Raw genomic sequence first — 22580 nt, forward strand, 5'->3', positions numbered from 1 at the left:
GGATAGTGAGCTGCACCAATCCAGACTTCCCCCCAAGTTCCCCATCGGCGTGTGGAGCACGGTTCTTGGTGTGGCACCCGATCCAATCCCTGCCCCGCCACGCCACTTGTTGCTCGAGTCCGCCCAGCGCCAGAAGCACAGCGATCGCGGGGCCTGCTCCAAAACCTCACTTGTTCATAATGAGCATGAGCATGAGCATTCCGCCAGGCGCCTCATCGATAGCTCGTACCAGCTAACACTCCTTCGCATACCGCATTTGCTTTTGCCCGGGCGACAAAGTACTCCTATCCCAGCATCAATTCGGGTACCCTCCAGTGCAATGGACGACCAGTTCCAAAGTCGCACAGACGACGATCTGTTCGCCGACGACTTCGAGCCCGTCGAGCAGACGTACGTCGAGCCAACACCACCCGTGCCCGTCCAGGAGCCACGGACAGAGGCAGCCGCCGTGGTAGAGCAACCGCCGTCTACAATAGAGACGCAACAGTCGACAGAGCCCACGCCGAAACCAACCAAAAAGCCAAGCGCCCTGTCGCAATCACGACACAACACCCAGCAGAAGCCCCGCCAGCAGCGCAAACATTCCCCGAAGCCCAAGGCCGCCGTCGCGGCGCCAACAGCGCCGGCCTCAGAAACCCCTACGTCTGATCCCACGACTACTGAGACTCCCGACGTCCCGCCGGCGCCTGTCGAGTCTGGCGCGCCCCCGACCGCGCCCAAGGGCCCTGCCGCCGCGGCCGCCGCGACCGCCGCAGCGGGTACGACGGCGCCGGGCTCCAACACGGCGGGGCCCAACCGGCACCTGAGCGGGCAGAACCCGCGGACCAAGCTGACGGACGCGGAGCTGGAGCAGAAGATGGCGGCCATGAAGCTGGCCAACGCGGAGCGGACGCGCAAGTTCGAGCAGGCGGCGCTGGACGAGCGGTCGCACGACCTGGCGCTGCAGAAGAGCCAGGCCGAGGCCCGCAAGCGCCGTGCCGAGGAGGCCGAGCGCCGCCGCCGCGGCGAGGAGGACCGCCGCAAGCTCGAGGAGGAGCGCGAGCGCAACCGCGAGCGCAAGCTCAAGGCCCTCGGCTCCTGGGACCAGGAGAAGAGCGGCAGCGGCCTGCAGGACGAGCCCGAGCGCCGCCCCTTCCGCGGCGCCAACGGCGGCGTCCGGGGCGAGCGCCGCGGCGGCGGGCTGGGTGGCAGTCGGTTTGCGGAGCGGGAGGGCAGCAGCCAGGAGGACGCGCCGGAGGGCGGCGCCCGGCAGTTCGACGCGGGCGAGTTCCGGGGCCGGGGGCGCGGGCGCGGACGAGGCGGCAGCACGCGAGGTGGTGGAGGACGGGGCGGCGGCCGAGGCGGCTTCGGCGACAACGGCAACGAGCGCAACGGGCACCACGGCAAAGCAGACGCGGCGCCGCCGAACCCGGACGAGTTCCCGGCCCTGCCTCCCCAGCCGCAGAAGCTCGACACCAGCGCCGCGCCGCCCGCGAAGCTCGAGCTGCCGACGCTGTCGCCGAGGGGCAAGTGGGACGAGGAGATGGAGTCTCTGGACGCAGCTGCCGCCCAGCAGTCCTAGCATCCTCTGGCTGGAGATCACACGGCGCAGTTCTTCTTTGTTTTGTTCTCGTAAAGAACCTCGACGGCCTTGGTGCAAGGACATGGGGACAGCGATTTTATAGCATTCGATACCACGAAAATACCATGAAAAGGGGTTACCATTTATTGCAAAGCCATCTCACTGTTCACGCGGCTGCTTACAGCTCAAGATGATAGGTGGACAAATTACTTACGTCCTGTTCAATGCTTGAATTACGTCCAACGCTTGACTTACATAGTCGCAGAGCCTCCGGTATGGCCGCCATCATGGATATTGGAGTGCTGGCAACGTAATACAGTTTTGCTTGCTGGTGAAACTACTTTGTATAGCCATCCCAGTCAGCCGGCGCAGGTACCGTGTTGTTTGATAATATTCTCATATTCCGTCCAGTGTCTACAAATGCACAATGCTTATTCTATCTTCGCAGCTTCCTTTTCTTTTCCCCCAGCAACCTCCGCAGCCATCCCTGGAGTGCCGGGCTTCTTCGTCTTGCTCTGCAGTCTGGAGACGGCGGCCCGAATTTTTCCCTTGAGTCTGACCAGGCTGACTTCGGGACCTTCGTCCTGCCCCACGAATCTCCTGACCAGGATGTTGTACAGCCCACCAAAAGCCAAAGCAATGGCTGTGCTTGTGAAGATGATGACATTATAGGGCATGGAGAAATCAGGGGTGGGCAAGTCCAGCAGCAGGCCCGTGGTCCTCAGGCTGCTGGTCTTTCCGTTTGGCGTCAATGGTGTGATGGTGATGACGGCACCGGCCACGTCGAAGCCTCGGTTGGCATCGGGTGGGTACTCGGTGTAGCGAAGAATACTCTTCTCGAAATCATAGGTCATGAAGACGGTGCTGGCGGGCGGGATGCGCATGCGGACTTCCAGCTGCGTGCCCCGTTCGCGGTCCAGGAAGGGCCGATAGTAGATCTCCTGGATGACGTCGCCCTCTGGCGCCAACGTCTCCCCCTTATCCGATCCGGTGCGATGGGAGATGCGGGCTTGGAGCGTGTGTAGGTAGATGCGCATGAACCATGGTAGGCTCTCCAGGTAGACGAACTCAACCTCGGTGTCGGGACTCGGGTTGGTAAAGATGGTCTGGACACCACCCCGCTGCTGACCATGGCCAGTGAAACTCCTCTCGGCATATAGGAGGGGGGTCTCGGGTTTTACATATTCGTCGGCATCGGATTTCGCATTCTCGCCCTCATGAGGCATGTGCGGCAGCACAAGCTCAAAGTCGTCCTCGGCCGGAGCCAGATAGCAGCGTTCGTTCTCCTTGACCTTGAGCTCCGTGACGCCAGCTGATGTGAAGACATCCCTGCTATGTGGTGCTTGGATGCACACGGGAGGTACAGCAGGATCAGTAAGGGGGCAGGTCCCCTTCATGGACTTGCCAAACACCTGAGAGATAGTCCACTCTTGAGCCGAGAGCGAGTCGGTAGGGAAACACGTGTCGTGGCTGTTGTATGGTTTGGAGGTATTACATTTCAGCTCGTGGCCCGGTGGCGGGCGCGGGATGGGATTGTCTGGGCTGCGTTAGAATAGGGACGAGAAGAGGGGCGGGTGTGGGCAGAAGCATTACCCCTAGGTCGCTTCGATCTCTCAATGTCTAGCACCATGTCTATAGTCTGCTCGATCTCTAGTACGCATTCTCCGCCAGCAGGACAGACGGGACGGACGTCAATGGCCATGCTCTGCCAGGAAGCATCAAACAGCTTGTGGCCATCCAGCAGACTCGAGATGCCAGCCTTGCCTTTGCAGGGCAGCAGCTTCAGGAAGGGAGTCAAGTTCTCCGTGCAGACAACCTCGCGAGGCAGGACACCATGCAGCAAGTGCATGTTTGTCATGGTTGTATTTGGGTGGTCACCCTCGGGCCGGAAGGACATGACGGGCCGGATGGTTCGGGTCGAGTCGATGAAGTTGAGCGAGGCGCAAAAGAGACCAGAGAGGGCATTCGTGAGCGTCAGCCACTTCTGATCGGCTCTGTAAGCGGTGTCAGCTCAGCATGATACGTCCGACTTCCGGGCCCATAGACCACAACCTACTCTTCATCGCTTCCGGCCTCCAACCAAGCCCACAGCTCAACGCCGGTGCTGCCCTCCTTGGTGCCATGCCACGGCCTCGCACCCCACGTCTCGGCGTCCCATCGGCCCAGGCTGAATCGCAGATGAAGCTCTCTCGTGCCGGCGTGCTGTAGAATCTGCGCGAGCGACCGCGGGAAGTAGCGGAAGTTGTGCGCCTCGAACTGGGCGACGCTCGTGTTGGACTTGAAGTCGAAGCTGGCCAGGACCGAGTTCTGGGGCAGGGGCTTCAGAACCAGCTGCTCATGGTAGTCGGAGGCGGCAGCAGCTGACGCTACGAGGCAGAACAGAGGGGTCAGAACAGAGGTGAAGAGTCGCATCGTGAACGTCGTCGTCGGAGGCCCATTGGGACCGGGACCGGGACTTGGACGTGGAGTTGTAGTTGTGATAGTATTCGGTGTGGTCTGGCTCCAGATGTTGAAGCTGCCAGATCAGCAGGGCTAATACCTACAGTACTACAGTACAGCCTTAACCCAGCGCACGCCCTGAAATTGGACGGAGCAGCCAGCCCGTCAGCTGGAGGGAACCGCCCTAAAGCACCCTGCAGCAGCCCCCTGTCCGTGACGGAGCCCGCTAATTGGCTTCCCCGCAAAAGAAGCTTGTTGGCTAGCCCCAGTGGCCAGTCCAGAGGACAACGGCGGGCCCGGGCTGTGGGCGCAGCCTTGCGCCCGCCCGGCCGAACACTTTGAATTGCCTGCCGCCTCGCAGCTTCACGACAACGACGACACTTTCCATCGCTTGCATCAAACCGTCCCTCAAGCCGCCACCCTGGGAAGCTCATCGTGCCGATACGCCGAGCCGACACTGGTTGACAGTGGCTGTCAGCACCACCACCCCCCTTCGAGACCCAGCCCACACCTGCACTACACACCAAAACGACGGAGAGGGACTGTTACGAGAGCAAGCACAACCACCACCACCACCATCATCATGGCGGCTGAACAGCGCAAGCTGCTCGAGCAGCTGATGGGCAACCCCATCTCGTCGCGCTCCAGCCAGCTGTCCCTGACCGACCCCAAGGTCTGCCGCTCCTACCTGGTCGGCACCTGCCCCCACGACCTCTTCACCAACACCAAGCAGGACCTGGGCCCGTGTCCCAAGGTCCACTCCGAGTCGCTCAAGGCCGAGTGGGACGGCCTGCCCGACGCCCAGAAGAAGCGCCACGGCTTCGAGTACGACTACATGCGCGACCTGCACAAGTACATCGACGACTGCAACCGCCGCATCGACTCGGCCCAGCGCCGCCTCGAGAAGACCCCCGACGAGATCCGCCAGACCAACGTCCTCCTCAAGTCCATCGCCGACCTGGCCGCCACCATCTCCGCCGGCCTGGCCGAGATCGAGGTCCTCGGCTCCCTCGGCGACGTCAGCCGCGCCTACGACGAGTTCTACAAGGTGCGCCTGGCCGCCGCCCAGAGGGCCGAGCGCGAGCGCGAGCTCAAGGCCCTCAGCGACACCTCGGGCCCCAGCGGCCACCAGAAGCTGCAGGTGTGCGATGTCTGTGGCGCCTACCTGAGTCGCCTCGATAACGACCGCCGTTTAGCCGATCATTTCTACGGCAAGATGCATCTGGGCTACGCGCAGATGCGCCGCACCTATGAAGCCTTTCCCAAGGAGATGAGAGGCGGCGGCAGAGGGCCACCGAGGGGCCCTAGCATGGATGAGGGGCCCCGGGGCGATGATAGCATGGGGTCTGGGGATTGGAAGGGCCCGAGAGGGCCGAGGAGAGGTGGATATGGTGGTGGTGGCGGCGGCGGCGGAGGCGGCGGCGGAAGGGGAGGCAGGGGTTTCAGAGGCGGGTGGTAGACTCGCATTGCTGTGCTTTCGACAGGCACGGAGGCCATTCGGCATTATGAAGTGACCGGTACTACGTCTACGGTCACATTAAATGGCCACTGGTCGTGAAGGATCATACGACCCATACGGCCAAGCCAAGATAAATCCGGAACGCCGTCCGGATTGCATTATCGGCTGAGGTGGCATGGAATGCCACTCGATGGCCGTAAGTTCTCAAATGCCAGGAGATGCTCGCTTTACTGACGACAGTCAGCGCCGCGACGGCAAAGCTGAGCAGCATCGTCAGCACGGCCCGATTAGAGACAGTCGACTTACTCAGCATTCATCAGAGACTTCTGTCTCGGTGAGTACCTAAGTGTTGAGCTCTGACGGGTACGTTCTTGACGGTTCTTTCCAAGGCATACTCGCATTCTGTAGTTGATACTTGATTTTTCTATAGACTATTCCAGATACCCGTTCCAATCAAGAAATCTCAACTTCAAAATTTTCATGCACTCCTTCTCGACATCACTAACCTTGTCAGACATCCAAGCCGGAGTCTCTCAGTCAGCTCCCAAAGTTAAGAACAACGTGCCCCCTAGTCTGTTCCCTAATTGAGTGTATGCACTGCTAGCCCAGACATGATGCCGCGACGCCATCACTAGTCATTAGTCACACCGTAGTCTCTTATGCGTGCACTTACACCAACTTGGAACTATGTTTCACAGCACTGGTTAAAAGGGCAAGCAGCTCACAAATTGCTCGTTCCTAAACGCCAAGACAACTCATCATAATCTCCGAACGCCGTATAGTGGCCCCAACGTCCGACGAAAGGAAGCTAATCCCTGGGGAAGCCCAGCCTAGGTTTCGCTTTCGGGTCGCCAAAGTAGACCTTTCTGATGTCAGATACAGCAACGAGCGCGGAAACTTGGTCATAGGGCTGATTTGAGGCTTGCCAAGCAGCTCAGCTACTCAACCTCGTGCAACGGAAGCAGACCCGGCGGCCGTTGTGGACAGAGATTCACGGCCCTCCATTCGCATTGCATGCCTTGACCGGTGACAGGCGATGGGCTTGGCGCTCGGTGATCTGCTCTCTTTTATACACTCCGCCAGCCATGTTGCGGCCTTCACGTACGATTCAGTGTCATCTTTTAGTCATTTTGCATCCATCATCCTACATCTCCTTCCTGAACCCGCGCAGTGTTACAATTGCCAACTATAAAAGTCCCAGCCATTATCAATCTCCATAGGTTTGAGAAACTCACGCCCGATCATCGCAGGATAAATCAAGAATCTATCTTCTATTTCGACCTCCTCTAGATACAAGCAGTCAACATGTTTACTCTCAAGTCATTCGCGGCCGTCGCCGTGGTCTTGGGCCTAGCCCAGGCCGCACCGTCCAGTGCCGCCGTGCCCCGCGACATCACGCTGCTGCTGCTCTGCAACGACGCAAACCTGGGCGACTGCTTGGATTTCCAGACCGAGATCGATCTCTGCAGTGAGTAGCAACCACAAGATTATCAACGTTGACGCGCTGGACAAGTCGTTGCTGACCCCTCCTGCCCCCACCACAGAGAACATTCCCGATGGGTTCGACAACTCCGTAAGCTCGGTCAACACCTTCTCGGACTTCAAACTCTGCAACTTTTACAAGTAAGTATTCCTCAATAGAAAGCCCCGTTCACTTAATAGGAGGATCGGGATCTGACGTGTGTCCCCATCGTCTTGTAGCAACCCGGACTGCAACGAGGATGCCGGCTCTATCACGCTGGGTGGCGTGCAGAACACACTGTCGGCTGAGTTTGATGACAATTTCAGCTCTGTAAAGTGTCTGCGCAACAAATGAATGCTGCTCTCACCTGTGGTTCTGGCGTTATTTTGCTTTGGGTGGTTGCACAGAGGCGTTGGTCAAGGAAGTCGGAGGCAACATTGAGTCAAATGATGAACCGCTCGGCTCTTGGAGAATATGAAGTTTGGGGCAAATCCAAGTCACCTCTAACAGATTTTTGGAATCACTACTGGCGGTCTTAAAAATAAAATCACAAGTGTTCTGCCTGGATTCTCAGCTATGCTCGCATCGCCCTTAGGGCCCATTTCCTTTTTGGAAGCCCTACCGACGAGCTTCCAATCTTAGCCTCATCTCCATCTACATCTTCGATTTCTCGCCCACTTCGTCGTCGCTGAAGTGCTGGTTTACATGTATTACCTTGTAGTCAAGAACTTGCGGCAACCGCGACATGTCTAGAATTCTCTTCGTGTCGAGATGTTAGGGCGTCGTCCACCGTGCTGCAGGAAATACTTCATGTTCCCGGATCTGAAGCTTGTGCCGTCACCTGCCATAGCGTATATATTCTCCAGGTTTCATTTCGAACACCTGACCAATCCTCGTGGATGAAGACCGTCGTAAGCACTGTGTGAAGGATGGTCGATACTAGCTCTGTGATGTGTGGAAGGACGAGATGTAAGAACCCAGTGTTCAAACTATACACAAAACTTGAATGTGCTATTCTCCATTCGGACTTACATTGGCAGCAATTGTATGAGTTGAGCCACTGGCTAGCTTATACTGGGATGCCGCACTATAAAAATGTATCTTCTCAAACCACAAAAGAGAGTCCCAATGTATATTTATGTACCCCAACCTATTCCAAGGACTTCAAGAACCACAACATCAAAATGCGGGGCAACGATTGGGCGGATGTACGCTATGTCCTATTGGATGGTGAATACAGACTAGCTTCCAGCTCGACTTCAGCTTTCCAGCCTGATCATGCCTTCCTATCATGCCGGTCTCCTCTCCTCCATGCTTGGGAAATCGTTCGCGGCTGTTTTCTAGGCATGTACTCCGAACAAGGTTTGTTTCCCAATGCTCTCTTGCAATACTACCGAAATTAACTTGTGCGAAGGCTGCGTTACTCATCCTATCGTCTGGCTCTCAAAGCTGAGAGCTTTGAGTGGACTGCTCAGCCTTCCACTTCCAAAACCTGACACCTGGATGCTCCCATCTATCTAGGCACATAATCCACCGCATCGCCCCCTACACTGAGTATGGCCGAGGCAGTAGCATTTGGCGCAAGTGTGGTCGCCTTCCTGCAGCTGACGGACCGCGTGGTTGACATTGCGAAATATTACATCGAGGCAATCAAGGACTGCCCGGCTGACATTAGAGCAATCCTAGTCGAGGTATCCTTGCTGAAAGCCGTGCTGCAGTCTTTGAGCTTCATCCTAGAGTCACGGGAGAAAGACGGCGGCGGGCCGAGCTTCCTGGGAAACCTCGCCGGCGAACATGGCCCAGTAGAGATGTGTCGTAAAGCTCTAGCTGCACTAGAGAAGCTGCTGCCTGCCGACTTCCACGCGGTCCAAGGAAAGCGACAAAAGATTCGTTCCGCAGCGACGCACTTGGCCTGGCCTTTACGAGAATCATCTGCCAAGAAGTTGCTGGAGACAATTTCGCGGTATAGAGCGTCGATATCTTTCGCGCTGACGTACGATGCCACGTATGTTGACATAACCAAGTCTTTAACGCACGAGAGTATTTTGAATATCTGCTCATGGTAAATATAGTCAAGACATCAAAGATATCCGGCGTGATATGAGGTACGTCAAAGAGACGTTGACCGCTGATCAGAGGAACAAAATCTGTCATTGGCTTGAGAGCACGAACCCCTCAAGTAGCCATAATAGCGCCTGGGAGCTTCGCGAGGACTTCACGGGTCTATGGATGACAGACTCGGAAGAATGGGCGAAATGGTTAGCCGGGAAAGAGAAGTTTTTGTGGATCCATGGGATACCAGGCGCAGGGAAAACGGTCTTGGCGTCATACCTGGTCGAGGAGGCGAGATCATACTGCCGCAACTCTGCTAGGCGAAAACAAACCGTTTCTATCGACCTGTCTACAACAAAGCCAACAGTTTCAGTCTATTACTACTGCTATTTCGCCCGCAACCACGATGAGGCGGCGCCATTCCTTCGATGGTTGTTAGGCCAGCTATGCCGACATTCAAATCTGATCCCGACCGAAATCGTGGCTCTGTATGAGACGGCACAAGTGCCAAGCTTATCTGTGCTTCTAGAGGCTGTAAGTGTGTCACTGCGGTACTTCGAAACGGTCTTTGTATTGGTAGACGCCGTGGACGAGAGCAGCCAGCGACACAATCTTTTGAAGATTCTAAGGGATCTGGTCACAGACCACAGGTTTGACACTATCCGCCTTCTCGCGACCAGCCGTGAGTATTACGACATTGAAACTTGCTTTGAAGGGATTTCGACGGCGATTTCCATGAACAATCCAGTGGTCGAGACAGATATCGGGCGTTTCGTGCACTCTGCCCTGCTCGGCAACAAAAGATTCAGAAGTTGGCCTGCAAGCCTAACTCATCAGGTCGAAAGAGCTCTCACGAAGGGTGCCAAAGGAATGTGAGTAACTTATTGCCGTTTGAATACAAAGCTTCTGTAACGCTATAAAGACGTACATACTTAAGAAGGCTACAGGTTTCGATGGGCTGTATGCCAGATCGACGTGATCCAGAGACTACGTAGCCGGGAGGAAATCTACAAGGCTGTATCCGACCTCCCAAAGTCACTGGATGAAACTTACGAAAGAATATTTCATCTGCTGCCGGAAGAAGATTCGGGGTTTGTGCGCTATGCGCTCATCTTCATCTGTGCCAACAACAATTCCCGTCCAGTGCCCATTTCAGCCACTGTCTTACTGCATGGTCTGGCTTTTCGGCTCACCCCTAGTTTGAAACCTGATGGAGAGGAGTATGATGTCGTCTATAACAACGATGTTCTGCGGGACAGATGCGGCTGCCTCATATCCTTTTCGGGAGACGAAGATTCTCGCCAGGTATCGCTTGCACACTACACCGTCAAGGAATTCTTGTATTCAGACAGAATTTCGCGAAGTCAGGTTTCCGGCTTTGCACTGTCGGACAAGCTAGTAACTGCCCACATTGTAACGACGATCATTCATGTGATCGCCGAGAACTGGAATCCGAACTCTTCTGGTGAACGACATACGCTCTACCATTATTGCCTGCTAATGAGCATGGTCGGACCTTCAGGCGGCTCCTGGAAGTGGGATGACGAGCTCGAGCATCAACATCCCAATCGGGCCGTAGCGAAATTCCGAGCTATCAGAGAATCGAGCGAGTACCTCCTCCTTGCGAATCATGTCTTAGTACGGGAAAGGTCAGTGGTTGCGTGATGGTCCAGTAATAACGCGTCTCTATAGAGGGCGAAGGGTAGGCTGCTATTTGCAAGCGCTTGGGTTCAACATAAATCAATAAGTCAAAGAGTCAAACATACTCAGTTCATGTGCAGGGCCCGTATCATACCGAAAGAGTGAACTTTGCCACTCCTTCCGCCATTAAAGTTCACAACCAAACTTGGACTTACTATACCACTACAACAAGCCTGCTCGTTGTGGAGTGCCACATTTATAATATCTGAAACTATGTTGAAAGTTGTAAGTCTTTTCCGCCTGGTGCAAATCTCAAGTTGTCATCTTGCGTGGCCATGATAGTAGCTCCGTGTTTAGAATATAGAGGTCTATACTCTAAACCAATCAACTACCTAGGTGCCTTTGCGCTACTAAAACCTTAATACACACATATCCGTAGATGATGCGATAAAGGGAAAGCACTTTTGAATTGCGGCATTACTCTAGATTAATCCAGTCCCTTGCTCTTCGTCAATGATCCCTCGGGGGTAACAGGATTGAGCAAACAATCGCCTAGCGTCCTCCCTTCTGCAAGACCCCAAGAATCCTAAAGCATCAAGACTGGAGATAGCCATCATGTATCTGAGCCAAATTCCACTTCTGGAACAATTTACAGCAACTCGATGGTGTTGTGGACCGCTGCGCCGCCAGTGAAATCGTTTTAGTTAATATATTACCCAAGCCGTCCAAGTATACTGTCACCTCAACCAAGAACTCAGCTCCATGAGTGCTCATGCCCAGAATGGAACGTTGCCACTACAATATATCATTAATGATTCGTAGCAGCATGCTTGAGCGAGAAGACTCATATCTACTTGGGCGTAGTCGACTGCGGTGTGGTTCTCTTGTATAGTAAGATTACTGTCCTCTACCGGCAATCAATCTCGGTTAAAATTGCCGCGAGTTAAGGTTATGGTAGTGAGCGCCAATGTGCAGCCAGGTCATTGGTGCAACCGAGGCTGAATTGACTTTCGCCAGTCATGGTTTATTTGTGCGGAATAGCTGAATCGCGCGACTACCAAGATTTCTTTATTGTTTCAAGCTCTGCTCGCAGTTAATAATGTTTCTACTGTTGTTTCAAGCTTTGCTCAAGAAGAGATCCGTGGACTAATCGACTATGAAAGCAGAAACAATATTGGGTGAACTCGGACCTGGAGCCGTTTTGCAGGGCTGCCCCTGGCTACTTGGCAGACTTGCAGGGGTCACAATCCGGGAAGTGACCTGCAGGACCCATACAAGCTTGTTTCGTAAGGCTTGGCTGACGAGCCTTGGCGACAGTGCTTTTGGAAGCGTTGCAATAAAGCAAGGAACCTATCGTTGCAAGGAAGTGCAGCACAGTTACCTAGTAGTTAAATTGCTATGACGACGATGAAAAGCAGAGTATTTCTTGTATATAAGAGCCGGTCACCATGAATTCCCGCCACGAGACCATTGTCGTTTCCGTTCATCTCAGCCCAAACTACTCAATCAATACACCACACCCATTACTCTAATACTCCCTCAACTCCGCCAACATGCACTCCAACTCCTTCATCGGGCTCCTTACTCTGGCCACCCTTGGCGCTAGCCAGACCCTCCACGCTGCCGACTTCCCCGGAGCTTGTGAAGCACAGTGCAACGATGCTGTTGGCCTGTCGAGCAAATGCGCATCAGAAACCAGCAATGACGCGGAGGAGCGGCAGTGCATATGTGGTGCCGGTGCCAGAAACGAGCTGATGTACTGCGCTGCCTGTTCCATTTCCAACGGGAAGAATGATCCCGACAGCAGTAGGTACACCGTTATTACTACAGTTTAGGGAATTGCACTAACCCAAACGCATAATAGACCTCGCAGAGATCCTCACCTCATGCGGCTGGAACTACGCCGATGCGGCACAGAGCGGCGCATCATCCGCAGCGAGTGATGCTACCTCGGCCATTGGTGGTGTTGTCACGACCATCAAGTCTGGCGGCAGCGAAATCGTATCGACCATCACCTCGGGTGCAGGTGGAGCAGCGTCCACCATCACATCCGGTGCCGGGGGAGTAGTCTCCACCATCACATCCGATGGCAGCGAGATACTGTCCACCATTACTTCTGGGGCCGGAGGAGTGGTATCTACTCTTACCTCTGACGGTAGCGAGATCTTGACGACGATCACCTCTGGCGCTGGTGGTGTCGTCTCCACCATCAGCTCCGGTGGCAGCGCGTTCCTGTCGACTATCACTTCCGGCGCCGGTGGTGTGGCATCCACCCTCTCCACTGGCGTGAGCGGAGTAGTCTCTAGTGCTACGGATGCAGCTGGTAGCGCTGCACCATCATCAAGTGGCAACGGAGTAGCTGCCGCAACTCCCGTGGTTGGTGGCCTCCTGGCCGGCTTCATGGTTGGCGTTGGTGCTTTCCTGTAGATCAGCGCGCATACCAAATTTGGTGCATAGTCTGGGAACGTCTTGTCTGTTCCGGCGTTTGGACACTATGGAGTCCTTTGCATTGAACTTTAGCGGAACTTAATGATATCATGGTCTATTAGTTAAATATAAATAATCACACATCCTCGCAAAGACTATTGAAGCTTTTCTTAGACATAGCCAACCCTTTTTCGCCACTGCTCTGATTTATAGTTACGGTTTTCCAACCAGCCACATGAAACAGTATAATTTTCTCGCTCGCAACTTGGGTGGACATTACATCGAGAGATTCTGAAGGAGGGTATGTACAAGTTGTGATTGTCACCATCTTCATAGGGTTTTCCGGCCGTTCAAGTAGAGGCTCTTCTGAACGCCTTCAAGCTAAAGTTGCATGCCTGACCCCACACCCTTTAATACCAAACAAGGCTTGAATCATTGATAATTCATGAAAAACAAGCAGTCAGCCGGCGAACTTTGCAGCATTCGCCCGCCTGGAGTTAAGCTGCTAAGGGTAGGGTGATTGTTCGACAGGGCTTGCGGAATTGAGACACTAGTAGACTCGGATCGATAGTCTAAGAATATGGTATGATTAAATCAAACTAAATGAAAATACAGTAGCACCAACTTTGAGTGGCCACTTTCCTTCACTATCTCCTGAGAGCTGATGTATATTCAATCACTGTCGGACCTTGGTCTGTTGACTAATTTTGGCCAATCAGAAGATTTTCCGAAATAGATCAATCGCGCTTTCAGCTCTTCAGCTCCCGCGTAACCTCAAGATCTTGGTACCTAATTCCACGCAAGAGACCCATTCCCGTTCAGCCATGGCCACCGATAGTGGATACGAATATACGGACTTGGATTGGTCCTCACGCCAGATTAGGTTGCTACAGCTACGCTTACAAGCTGGTGATATCGACTCGAACGATATGAGCGAAATTGACTGTAGCCTTCAAACCTTCCAGCTCGCAGACAGCCCTCCATTTTATGCTTTATCGTACGTCTGGGGAACGGATAAGCCTGCTCACAAGATCTCTATCAATAAGCAACCATTCCTTATCCGCTCCAACCTCTGGGTCGCCCTACAAGAGCTCTATAAGCATATTTCAAGGCCGGCAACTGCGAAGTCCCGTGAAAAGACCATATCGCTGGAACAGGACAAATTGTGGACAATTGATGAGATAACCAAGAAAGCCGATGGGCAGCGCGGTCGAAATGAGAATGGACGTAAAGTTGAATATCTGTGGGTCGATGCCATCTGCATCAATCAGAGAGACCCTTTAGAACGCGGCCATCAGGTCGACATGATGCGAGACATTTTCCTGGCTGCAGATTTTGTTCTTTCATGGCTTGGTCTCGAAGAGCATGGATCAGAGCGCGCGATTGAAGCCCTAATCGATGTAGCGGAAGGACGCGGCGATAACATTTGCGACGAAGCTCTTCAATCTATTCTAACTCTTTGTAGGAGGTCCTACTTTGAGCGAATGTGGATTGTTCAAGAGTTCATACTTGCGCGCAGTCTGTTTGTCCTTTGTGGTCACCGAATCTTCTGCTGGGACGATTTGGACGAAGTCTTTCTACCTCCAGGGAAACCCTACACTGTGGGTCTAAGACTTGTGCAGGATATATCGATACGAAGAGTCATGCGAAAAATTTGGGGTGATGCCTTTGAAGCCAGCACACTATATCACCTTCTCAGCTCCTTCCACGGCAACAAATGCTCTGATCCCAGAGACAGAGTCTACGCGCTTCTGGGACTTATCTCATCGAGAGGTGGCTTCTTTGAACCCCTGGCAGCCAATTACGAGATCACCACTAGACAATTATTTTGCCGCGTTTTTAGGCATTTGCGGATTGGTATTATCGGGGAACAGATGGGTGACTTCAAACGAGTATTGCGTATGGCCCTACAAATTCCCGAGGAGGACGGCGTTTTGCTGGATGCTGTCATTTGGGCCAGCGAAGATTATAACCCAGAGATCATTATTGGCGGCCGGACATATTGGAGCCTTGACCGTTTGGAGCTATACAAATTGCATATAGAATACACAGCTCAGGTGGATAAAGCCATCAAACGGTTTCCCGAGCTGGGTGAGGAGCTTAGAACTAGCCCAGGAGAAGCATAAACCCTTGCTGTATAGTAAAATGCACAAATCAGGACTGTTACACAGCAACTTAATTTTTGCCTTCTCAATGACGACTGATACAACTTGAGATTATTGGATGGTAAAACAATGAGATGTACAATCTCTCTGCTCGTCCGTAGGGCAGAGAGGAGAGGATTCGTGGGCGCAACCAGTGCAAGGCCACGTAGAGCCACGGATCCCATCAGCCACACAGTAGCATATGAACAACAGTTTATATAATCATAATTAGTATTACTACTTCTATCTCATCTTCGATTTAAAAGCTATAAAATTTTGAACCATATGCGCAGTGAACATTGGGTTGGCAATCATGCAATTAATGAAAAGAACACTGCCATAATATACCGACGCAGCCCTAATAGATTACTCATCTCACCAAAACTCATTCACCAAAACTCATTCTCATGGTGTACAATTGGAAGGAGGGAGGCACCAAGCCAATTCAATCAAGTACGCGCCGAAGCTTGATAATCTCCCAGACATGAAGGCGTTATACCAAGACAATGTACCTAGTGAATCCGAAATAGCCGAGACACTGTTCGGCCATATGCTTCTTGTTTCACGCCATTCCGCAGCTTCGCCCATAGCCGTTGCCACTGGCTGTCCCCAATACATTTTATTTGGGTGTGAGCCTAAAGTATGTCCAGCATTGTAACTAGGTTGATATTACCGAATACGAACGCCGAGGGTCCTGAGCCGGCGTCGTCGAGCGCTTGCTTCTGGAAGGAGAAAAAAAACCCCCCGGATAATGGCCTATGACTCGAACGTATAGAACCAGGCCTCCCCGAATGGATTCTTAGCCGAAGATCATCATTGCTCCCCCTCCGAACCCTGGCCTTTGTCCCAGAAGCATGCATCACCCTCCAAGCACTGTTCTAAGTGAAGGCCCTGTTTCAAACGCAGGCGTGGCAAGCGAGTGCAGCACCTGACCGCCGATGGGCTGGCGTGCTCGTGAGCCAGACAGCAGACAGGTTCGGAACCTATTAGTGAAAGTTGGGCTCTGTTCACTAGAATTTTACGGCAGCCAAGCCGAAGGGGCCAATCTATATACCTGTTGGTTCTTTCTTTGAGAAAGGCGTTATGGCACAGGGTTTGTTGCACAAACTTGCTGTACCACCTCCCTACTTACAGAAAGTATCCCTCAAGTAAGGCCTGCATAATGGCTTTGTACTTCTTCACACCGCACCTGGCCAAGCCCTTCTGTCATGGCGTGACACCAGTATGCCGACGTAACCTCGACCTCTCGGAGTGGATGTAGCCGGATGAGTCCACCCTACAAAGCAGCGAATGTATCGAATCGAATTCAAATCTGCGACAACTCTTCATGATGTTCTCCACGGCTTGGAGACCTATTTCAGGTCTCTCAGCCCCGTAACCTTTGGGTTCGTATGGCTAGAACATTGGCCTTTGGTGGAAAGTACCCACAGATCCTCGTATCGGACTTCCATTGCTGTACGCCAGGCATTTTCAATCGTTAACGAAATAAGAAACATTGTGGAAGTTTCCACTCCAGTAGGTCTACGTATTCGAATCAAATGTGAACATTTCGCCAACTCCAGCTCGATACGTACAATTCAGCCAAGTTCCAACTCTGCATTGCTCTAGATAGTCGCCTTTTCTCCTCTATTTGACTATTCACGACGTCATAATCTGCAGTTATCCTCACCACCTCTTAGCATAATCACATGAGAAGTTAATTGAAAGTTTTGATGATCGCGAAATTCAATTATGCATTTAGCTTTACCGTGGCTATATCCACTAAGCTCAACTTGATGTACACCACGCACCCTCACAAGCTGTATTCTTCAATCTCCATTGTAGTATTGCCTTCCAAAGCTTTCTTGATGGCTTCACAAACGATAAGAGCTGCAAGACCAGTCTGAGCGGTACAGGTAGGTGTGTCATCTCCACGGATGACTCGGCAGAAGTGGCTTAGCTGAAGTTCAAACGGCACGCCCTCGGAGACTGGGGCACGCTTTTGCCTAAGTTCCGAGTGCCACGACTTCTGTGTACCCTTGTATGACCAGATTGACATATCTGGCACACTCAGAGAGGCCTCAGTGCCGAAAATGCGATAAAAGTCTTGCCCCGTCTTGGGAATCAGAGGATTCTCGCCCGTGCCAGATTCAAAGTTCCACGGCGACGGGACATTATCGCAGATGAAGAAGCTACCGACAGCCCCAGATTTGAACCTCAGAGTCAGTGCTGCGCCCTCCTCGGCTTCGTGGCCTCTGTAGGAGATCGTCTTCTCAGCGTGGACCGAAGCAATTGCACCGAAAAGATAATGAAGGAGGTCGATTTCATGGATCATATTGATGAGCATGACGCCGCCCGTCTGGTTCCTTCTCCATTCCGTAGGCGGGTCAAAATATTCGGACGCCTTGCACAGCGCCCAGAGTCCGTTCACGCCCACGATCCGTCCCAATGAACCAGAAGCAACGATTTTCTTCGCAGCGACCATATACGGATTGAACCTTCGATGGTGACCTACTAGGACTTTAACATTGGTCTTTCTGATATGTTCCAGCAGTTCCTTGCCGCTAGCAACGTCAGTGCTAACCGGCTTTTCGATTAGGACATGAACGCCAGCAGCCGAGAGTTGCTTGGTTAAGGAGACATGAGTATGGTTTGGCGTGCAGATGATGGCGGCATCTGGCTTGGTTTCTGAGTCCAGCAAGTCTGTCACTGAGCCGAAGTGAGGTACCCCAAGTTTAGAGGCCAATGTGCTGCCAACAGATGTCGGGTCAACCACAGCGAACACTTCAGCCTCTGGGCTATTGGCAACAGCATCGGCATGCCGAGGCCCAATAACGCCGGCACCAACGATAGCGATCTTGACATTTGCCATGACAATGTGCCCTCTCGCCTACAACGACCCTGCTCTCAACCACTCAAACGTGTTGCTAGCGAGCAAGTCGAACAGAAGTCTCGAAGGATCAATCTTAGAAACAAACATACCGAATTCGATACCAATCGTGCGAGTTATTTATTATAATCGCGCCCCACTTCCCCGCGTCTTCCCGAATGCATAGCCATTTCATATTCCCGGAACTGTATTTTCTTTAGTGTGTAGGCTAAGCATTCATCCTTTATGAAGTTTGTGTTATGGATTGGGGACAACACGCAGTGACTAACTAAGCTTGCTTTGCCTGTGAGTAGGAAAAATAAAAACAAAAAGAATACCCCTCTCAACCAGAGAGGGATGGCAAAAGAACTGCTCAGCCACAGGATTGAACTGAGGACCTTCGCATAAACTTGATATTTCCATTACAGGAGATATTAGTACGACGCTCTAACCAACTGAGCTAGCCGAGCACGGGCGCGACATAGACAGGATTCGAACCTGTGCCTCCGAGGAGATGAGATAGCTTTGGAATTCTAGTCTCACGCATTAGACCACTCTGCCACTATGCCCGTTGTTGTAAGTCGGCCGCTTATGGGCAATTGAGACAGTGGAACATAGATGGGGCGGCAACGACTCATCTCGGCGCTACAAAAAGACTACCAGGACCAGTCAGTGAACTACCGGAGGTATCCGTTGAATACATTGCTTGGCGCGGAAGATGGCCATCGAACCGCCAGTAAATCGCAAGTCGAGATCTCAATGTAGTGCGTATGATTTAAATGGGTATGGGCAAGGGCCAATGGGTGAAAGAGGTTCGCGGGGTGAACTGGATGCCTGCTTACAGCTCTGGGCCAGGCAAAGAAACTCACCCACCCACTGCTGGTTTTGCTGGCTTGTAATCGATCGAGAGAGCCTACATCAACGGGGAGGAACAGTGGGAGAAGATGATGTCACTAGGAAGAATGTAGAAACCAAAGCCTGTAGGTGTAAACCAAAGCTCAAATTCGAGGTTTCTGCTCTGTCCGGATGTCTTGGTGCCTGTCGGACCCAAGTTTGTTATCTCACCCCGCTGCAATGAAATGGATGAGAATGGTGCGCCCCGCTTACCCCGTAATTGCCACCTGCAGTTTGTCCAACCAAGTAACAATAGGGATCAATATGAGGAGCATTATGTTTACTTCTTTTCGACAAGTGACTCTGAATAGAACGAGATCCAGCCAAATGGTAGCTTTGTTTCTATCTGTTTTAACCAGGGTCAGCTTAGTTGCTTACTAGGCCATGTGCCGCATGAATGGTCGGTTCAGCTCAAGACCGATCCACGCCACACGCACTTTTGGAAATGTGCGACAAAGCGCGAAGCGAAGGAGCTCGATTTCCCAATCCAAGCTTTTATGAAGACACGGAACCTGAGGTGTTTCTTCTTGCCAACATGATCCTGTTAAGAGAAAAAGCGAACCATAGGCGATCCGTTGTTGGATAATTCGAACCGCGCTGTGGAATTATATGAGCTTCTAACTTTACACATGCGACCAGCAACCTCGGATAACACATACGCAGCCATGTCCACAGCTGCAAGCAACATCCCGCCGAGTATAACCATCTACCGTGGCTGGAAAGATTATGGCAAGCATGTCTGGTCTCCATTTGTCGTCAAATTGGAAGCCCGTCTTCGATTTGCTGGCATCAAGTACACGGTGGACGCAGGCTCTCCAAAGACGGCCCCTAGGGGGAAAATTCCGTACATTGAGTACAGTGAGCACTCAACTGCGTCAAGAGGCGACGTGACGCAGCTGAGCGACTCAACAATGATCATCAAAAAGCTTTCGGATTGGAATGTGATACCGGACTTCAATGCAGAGCTCACTCCGGCTGTGAAGGCGCAAGATATGGCCCTGCAGGCCTTGCTCGAGGATAAGCTTTATTTCTATCATGTGAGTCGTTGCATAAGGTGCAGTTGAGACGCATAGAGGTAGAAATGGGAACTAATATGACCTGTCAGACCTGGGAAAGGTGGACGCAAAACTACTATACCATGCGCGATCATGTCTTTCACGCTCTACCTTACCCTGTGCGTCTCCTCGTAGGCATGATGGTGTATCGTAGCACGGTCGCGACACTACATGGCCAGGGCACCGGACGCTTTACACCCGAAGAGATTACGGCATTCCGGCAAGAGATCTGGGTGGCTGTCAACGACCTACTCATCGCATCACGGTCGAAATCTGAGAGGGCCAAGCCGAATGAGCCATTTTGGGTGTTAGGAGGTGACAGTCCAACCGAAGCGGACGCGACGTTGTTCGGCTTCATCGTATCAGTATTGCTCTGCAGAGCGGCTCCAGATTCGCAGAAAGTGGTAAGGGGGTTTCCCACTGTGCTGGCATACGCCGACAGAATACACGATAAGTACTTCCCAGACTACGAGAAATGGAAAGTTTAATCTGCAAATTGCAGATGAGTTGAGTTGGTCGTGAAAATAGGGAATCCCATGTGCGAGGAGTGGGTTGGTCAGGAGATTCACGGCACAGCGACCGCCAAGCTTAAGGGTTTACTGTACTTCCCCACTGAACTTCACCGACATCCAGTTACACTACCAGTAGCTCCCCGCTTCTGTTACACCTAAGAGCCTCATTCTGACGGTAGCACTAACAATGACCAATATCAATCATCGGTGACGTTCTCAAACGGACTTGTAGCATGAATGCTTCGCAAGCGCTTCTCAATGCGCGTCAGCAGAAATTGACTGCATGTAACCGTGTGATAGATCTTGTTCCAAATGGTCGCAGCTCACCATCAGGGGTTAGACCTGATCGTCAAGGGGACTGGCCCAGCTTTATCTTTTTACAAGTGACACTATACCGACCTAAAGGAAACATGTTTGCATGCTCGCCGTTTGACAGAGATGTCTGTGCACAGCAGAGACGGAACTGATTTATCAAGCAATGTATCATGGATACGCGGGTTTTTTCAGTGATGCGTTGGCCTATCGATAAAGGGCTCAGACCAATCTGATATAAAATGTTCACATTGGACTGTCTCCTGTATAATGCTAGCGAAAGGTAAACAATACTGCAACACAATATCACTTCACTGCCGGTGATTTTGAGCCATAGAACGGTAATTCCAGCCATGACCTATCAGTATCATCAAGGCTAGCCGCAGACAAAAAGAAGTTATACGTTACGCGATACTAGGCTTACTTAGTATTTAGTTTCTTGTTTGTGGCATGATTATTATTTAGAAGTGAAGTTCAAGGCACAGTTCGCCACAATACCTAGAACGTGGTAGAGTAAACCCAATGTATGTCTTATCAATCAGCAGCAACATCGCTCACCAATGAGTTAAAGACAGGTATTCAAGGGAGATGCCACGCCAAGATGTCCTATATCCGAGGTCGGAACGACAAAATCATGTTATTTCAAGCCTGCGATGGAAAAGAGTGCTAAAATACAAAACTATGGTATTGCTCGCGTCTGGGAAAATAGTAAATTAACCATATTGAGCCTCTAGACAACGCTCTAATAGCGCCGGGTAATGAACCTCTATACCCTAAACATAGTATACTGGACCTCGTAATTGGGCAAGGGACGGTGGAGACAAGCTGACCCTCCTTGAAAAAAGACAAATCTCAAAGCTACACGATTCTCAAGGCCAAGGGCATCTGTTGGGACCCATCAGGCAACCCGGGATCTCCATCCGCGTTGAAATGGAAGTCCGATTGGACTCGAGAACACTTGCAATGCTTACTGCCAACGATTCATTAACAAGACTGGGCTGGAAGCTACCAGTAAGACTTTAATTAGCACTCCGACCTCACTAGGCAACCTGCAAGTATCCCAGCTAGGTTCTTAGCTGTGGGTACACGTTAGGCTGTAACGTAAGTTGCAGGAATCATATCAGGGACGGATGACACGACCCCTAACTGATGCATCACGTCATGCCGTGGGCCGAAGACTTGATGCGGGAATGGTCGCAGGTAACGGCGCGTGGCTCTCGTATACTTCGAACACTCTCGTTCTAGCCTCGGTGCTATCGATCATTGGCAACAACCAAGTTGCCAGATAAGCGACTCTCGCGTTTGGGGCTAGACCAGACGTAGGTCGCAGCTGATGTGTCTATCCGCAATTAGGCGTTCTAGGAGAAGTTCCACTAATGACTTGCCTCGACCCCTCGACTGCACCTTTAACCTGGCCGTAGTCGCGTGCTCTGGTCATGTTGGGGTGATGCCCACTTTTCGCGGTGTTGCTGGTACCTCTTGGCGCGCCGTCTGGCTGTCTCTTGCGCTTCGTGTTTCGTCTACCGAGTTGTCGATGTTTAGCCGCCCTTGCCCGCCTTGCCACCCCTCGGATTCTGGACTCTGGGCTACGACCCCGCCAAAAGCCCGGTCCGCCTTGTGATAACTCAAAACGTTATCAGACATAATCGGGTGCCAATAGCTTCGATGTAAACCCGGCTTTCCATCTCCCTAAATGCGGGATTGCGGGATGTGAGATCGAGAAGGACGACACCGCCAACCCGAAGTGGATGCGGTGTGGGGATGCTTGGTCTCG

General features: G+C 52.3%; 9 protein-coding genes across 9 annotated transcripts; 7 read left to right on the forward strand and 2 right to left on the reverse strand.

Moving 5' to 3' along the window:
- Positions 1-319: 319 nt before the first annotated feature.
- Positions 320-1561, forward strand: JN550_007317 (uncharacterized protein; the record flags this gene model as incomplete). The annotated part of the gene is made up of 1 exon (XM_049319154.1): positions 320-1561. One exon carries the CDS (start codon positions 320-322, stop codon positions 1559-1561), a length of 1242 nt encoding a protein of 413 aa, XP_049170599.1.
- A 431-nt stretch (positions 1562-1992) lies between these two features.
- JN550_007318 (uncharacterized protein) lies at positions 1993-3973 on the reverse strand (the record flags this gene model as incomplete). The annotated part of the gene is made up of 3 exons (XM_049319155.1): positions 1993-3098; positions 3155-3555; positions 3618-3973. The coding sequence occupies 3 exons, from the start codon at positions 3971-3973 to the stop codon at positions 1993-1995; spliced, it is 1863 nt and encodes a 620-aa protein (XP_049170600.1).
- Positions 3974-4619: 646 nt separating this feature from the next.
- On the forward strand, positions 4620-5459 carry JN550_007319 (uncharacterized protein; the record flags this gene model as incomplete). Its single annotated transcript, XM_049319156.1, has 1 exon — positions 4620-5459. One exon carries the CDS (start codon positions 4620-4622, stop codon positions 5457-5459), a length of 840 nt encoding a protein of 279 aa, XP_049170601.1.
- Positions 5460-6764: 1305 nt separating this feature from the next.
- On the forward strand, positions 6765-7275 carry JN550_007320 (uncharacterized protein; the record flags this gene model as incomplete). The annotated part of the gene is made up of 3 exons (XM_049319157.1): positions 6765-6927; positions 7004-7082; positions 7161-7275. 3 exons carry the CDS (start codon positions 6765-6767, stop codon positions 7273-7275), a joined length of 357 nt encoding a protein of 118 aa, XP_049170602.1.
- A 1202-nt stretch (positions 7276-8477) lies between these two features.
- Positions 8478-10638, forward strand: JN550_007321 (uncharacterized protein; the record flags this gene model as incomplete). Its single annotated transcript, XM_049319158.1, has 3 exons — positions 8478-8926; positions 8994-9845; positions 9921-10638. 3 exons carry the CDS (start codon positions 8478-8480, stop codon positions 10636-10638), a joined length of 2019 nt encoding a protein of 672 aa, XP_049170603.1.
- A 1529-nt stretch (positions 10639-12167) lies between these two features.
- Positions 12168-13041, forward strand: JN550_007322 (uncharacterized protein; the record flags this gene model as incomplete). The annotated part of the gene is made up of 2 exons (XM_049319160.1): positions 12168-12420; positions 12479-13041. The coding sequence occupies 2 exons, from the start codon at positions 12168-12170 to the stop codon at positions 13039-13041; spliced, it is 816 nt and encodes a 271-aa protein (XP_049170604.1).
- Positions 13042-13865: 824 nt separating this feature from the next.
- JN550_007323 (uncharacterized protein) lies at positions 13866-15167 on the forward strand (the record flags this gene model as incomplete). The annotated part of the gene is made up of 1 exon (XM_049319161.1): positions 13866-15167. One exon carries the CDS (start codon positions 13866-13868, stop codon positions 15165-15167), a length of 1302 nt encoding a protein of 433 aa, XP_049170605.1.
- Positions 15168-16977: 1810 nt separating this feature from the next.
- On the reverse strand, positions 16978-18036 carry JN550_007324 (uncharacterized protein; the record flags this gene model as incomplete). Its single annotated transcript, XM_049319162.1, has 1 exon — positions 16978-18036. One exon carries the CDS (start codon positions 18034-18036, stop codon positions 16978-16980), a length of 1059 nt encoding a protein of 352 aa, XP_049170606.1.
- A 1556-nt stretch (positions 18037-19592) lies between these two features.
- Positions 19593-20470, forward strand: JN550_007325 (uncharacterized protein; the record flags this gene model as incomplete). The annotated part of the gene is made up of 2 exons (XM_049319163.1): positions 19593-19964; positions 20033-20470. 2 exons carry the CDS (start codon positions 19593-19595, stop codon positions 20468-20470), a joined length of 810 nt encoding a protein of 269 aa, XP_049170607.1.
- Between the last annotated feature and the right edge of the window lie 2110 nt (positions 20471-22580).

The sequence above is a fragment of the Neoarthrinium moseri genome, assembly GCF_022829205.1.
Source record: "Neoarthrinium moseri strain CBS 164.80 chromosome Unknown scaffold28_Wmoseri_CBS_16480, whole genome shotgun sequence".
NCBI classification, from domain to species: Eukaryota; Fungi; Ascomycota; class Sordariomycetes; order Amphisphaeriales; family Apiosporaceae; genus Neoarthrinium; species Neoarthrinium moseri.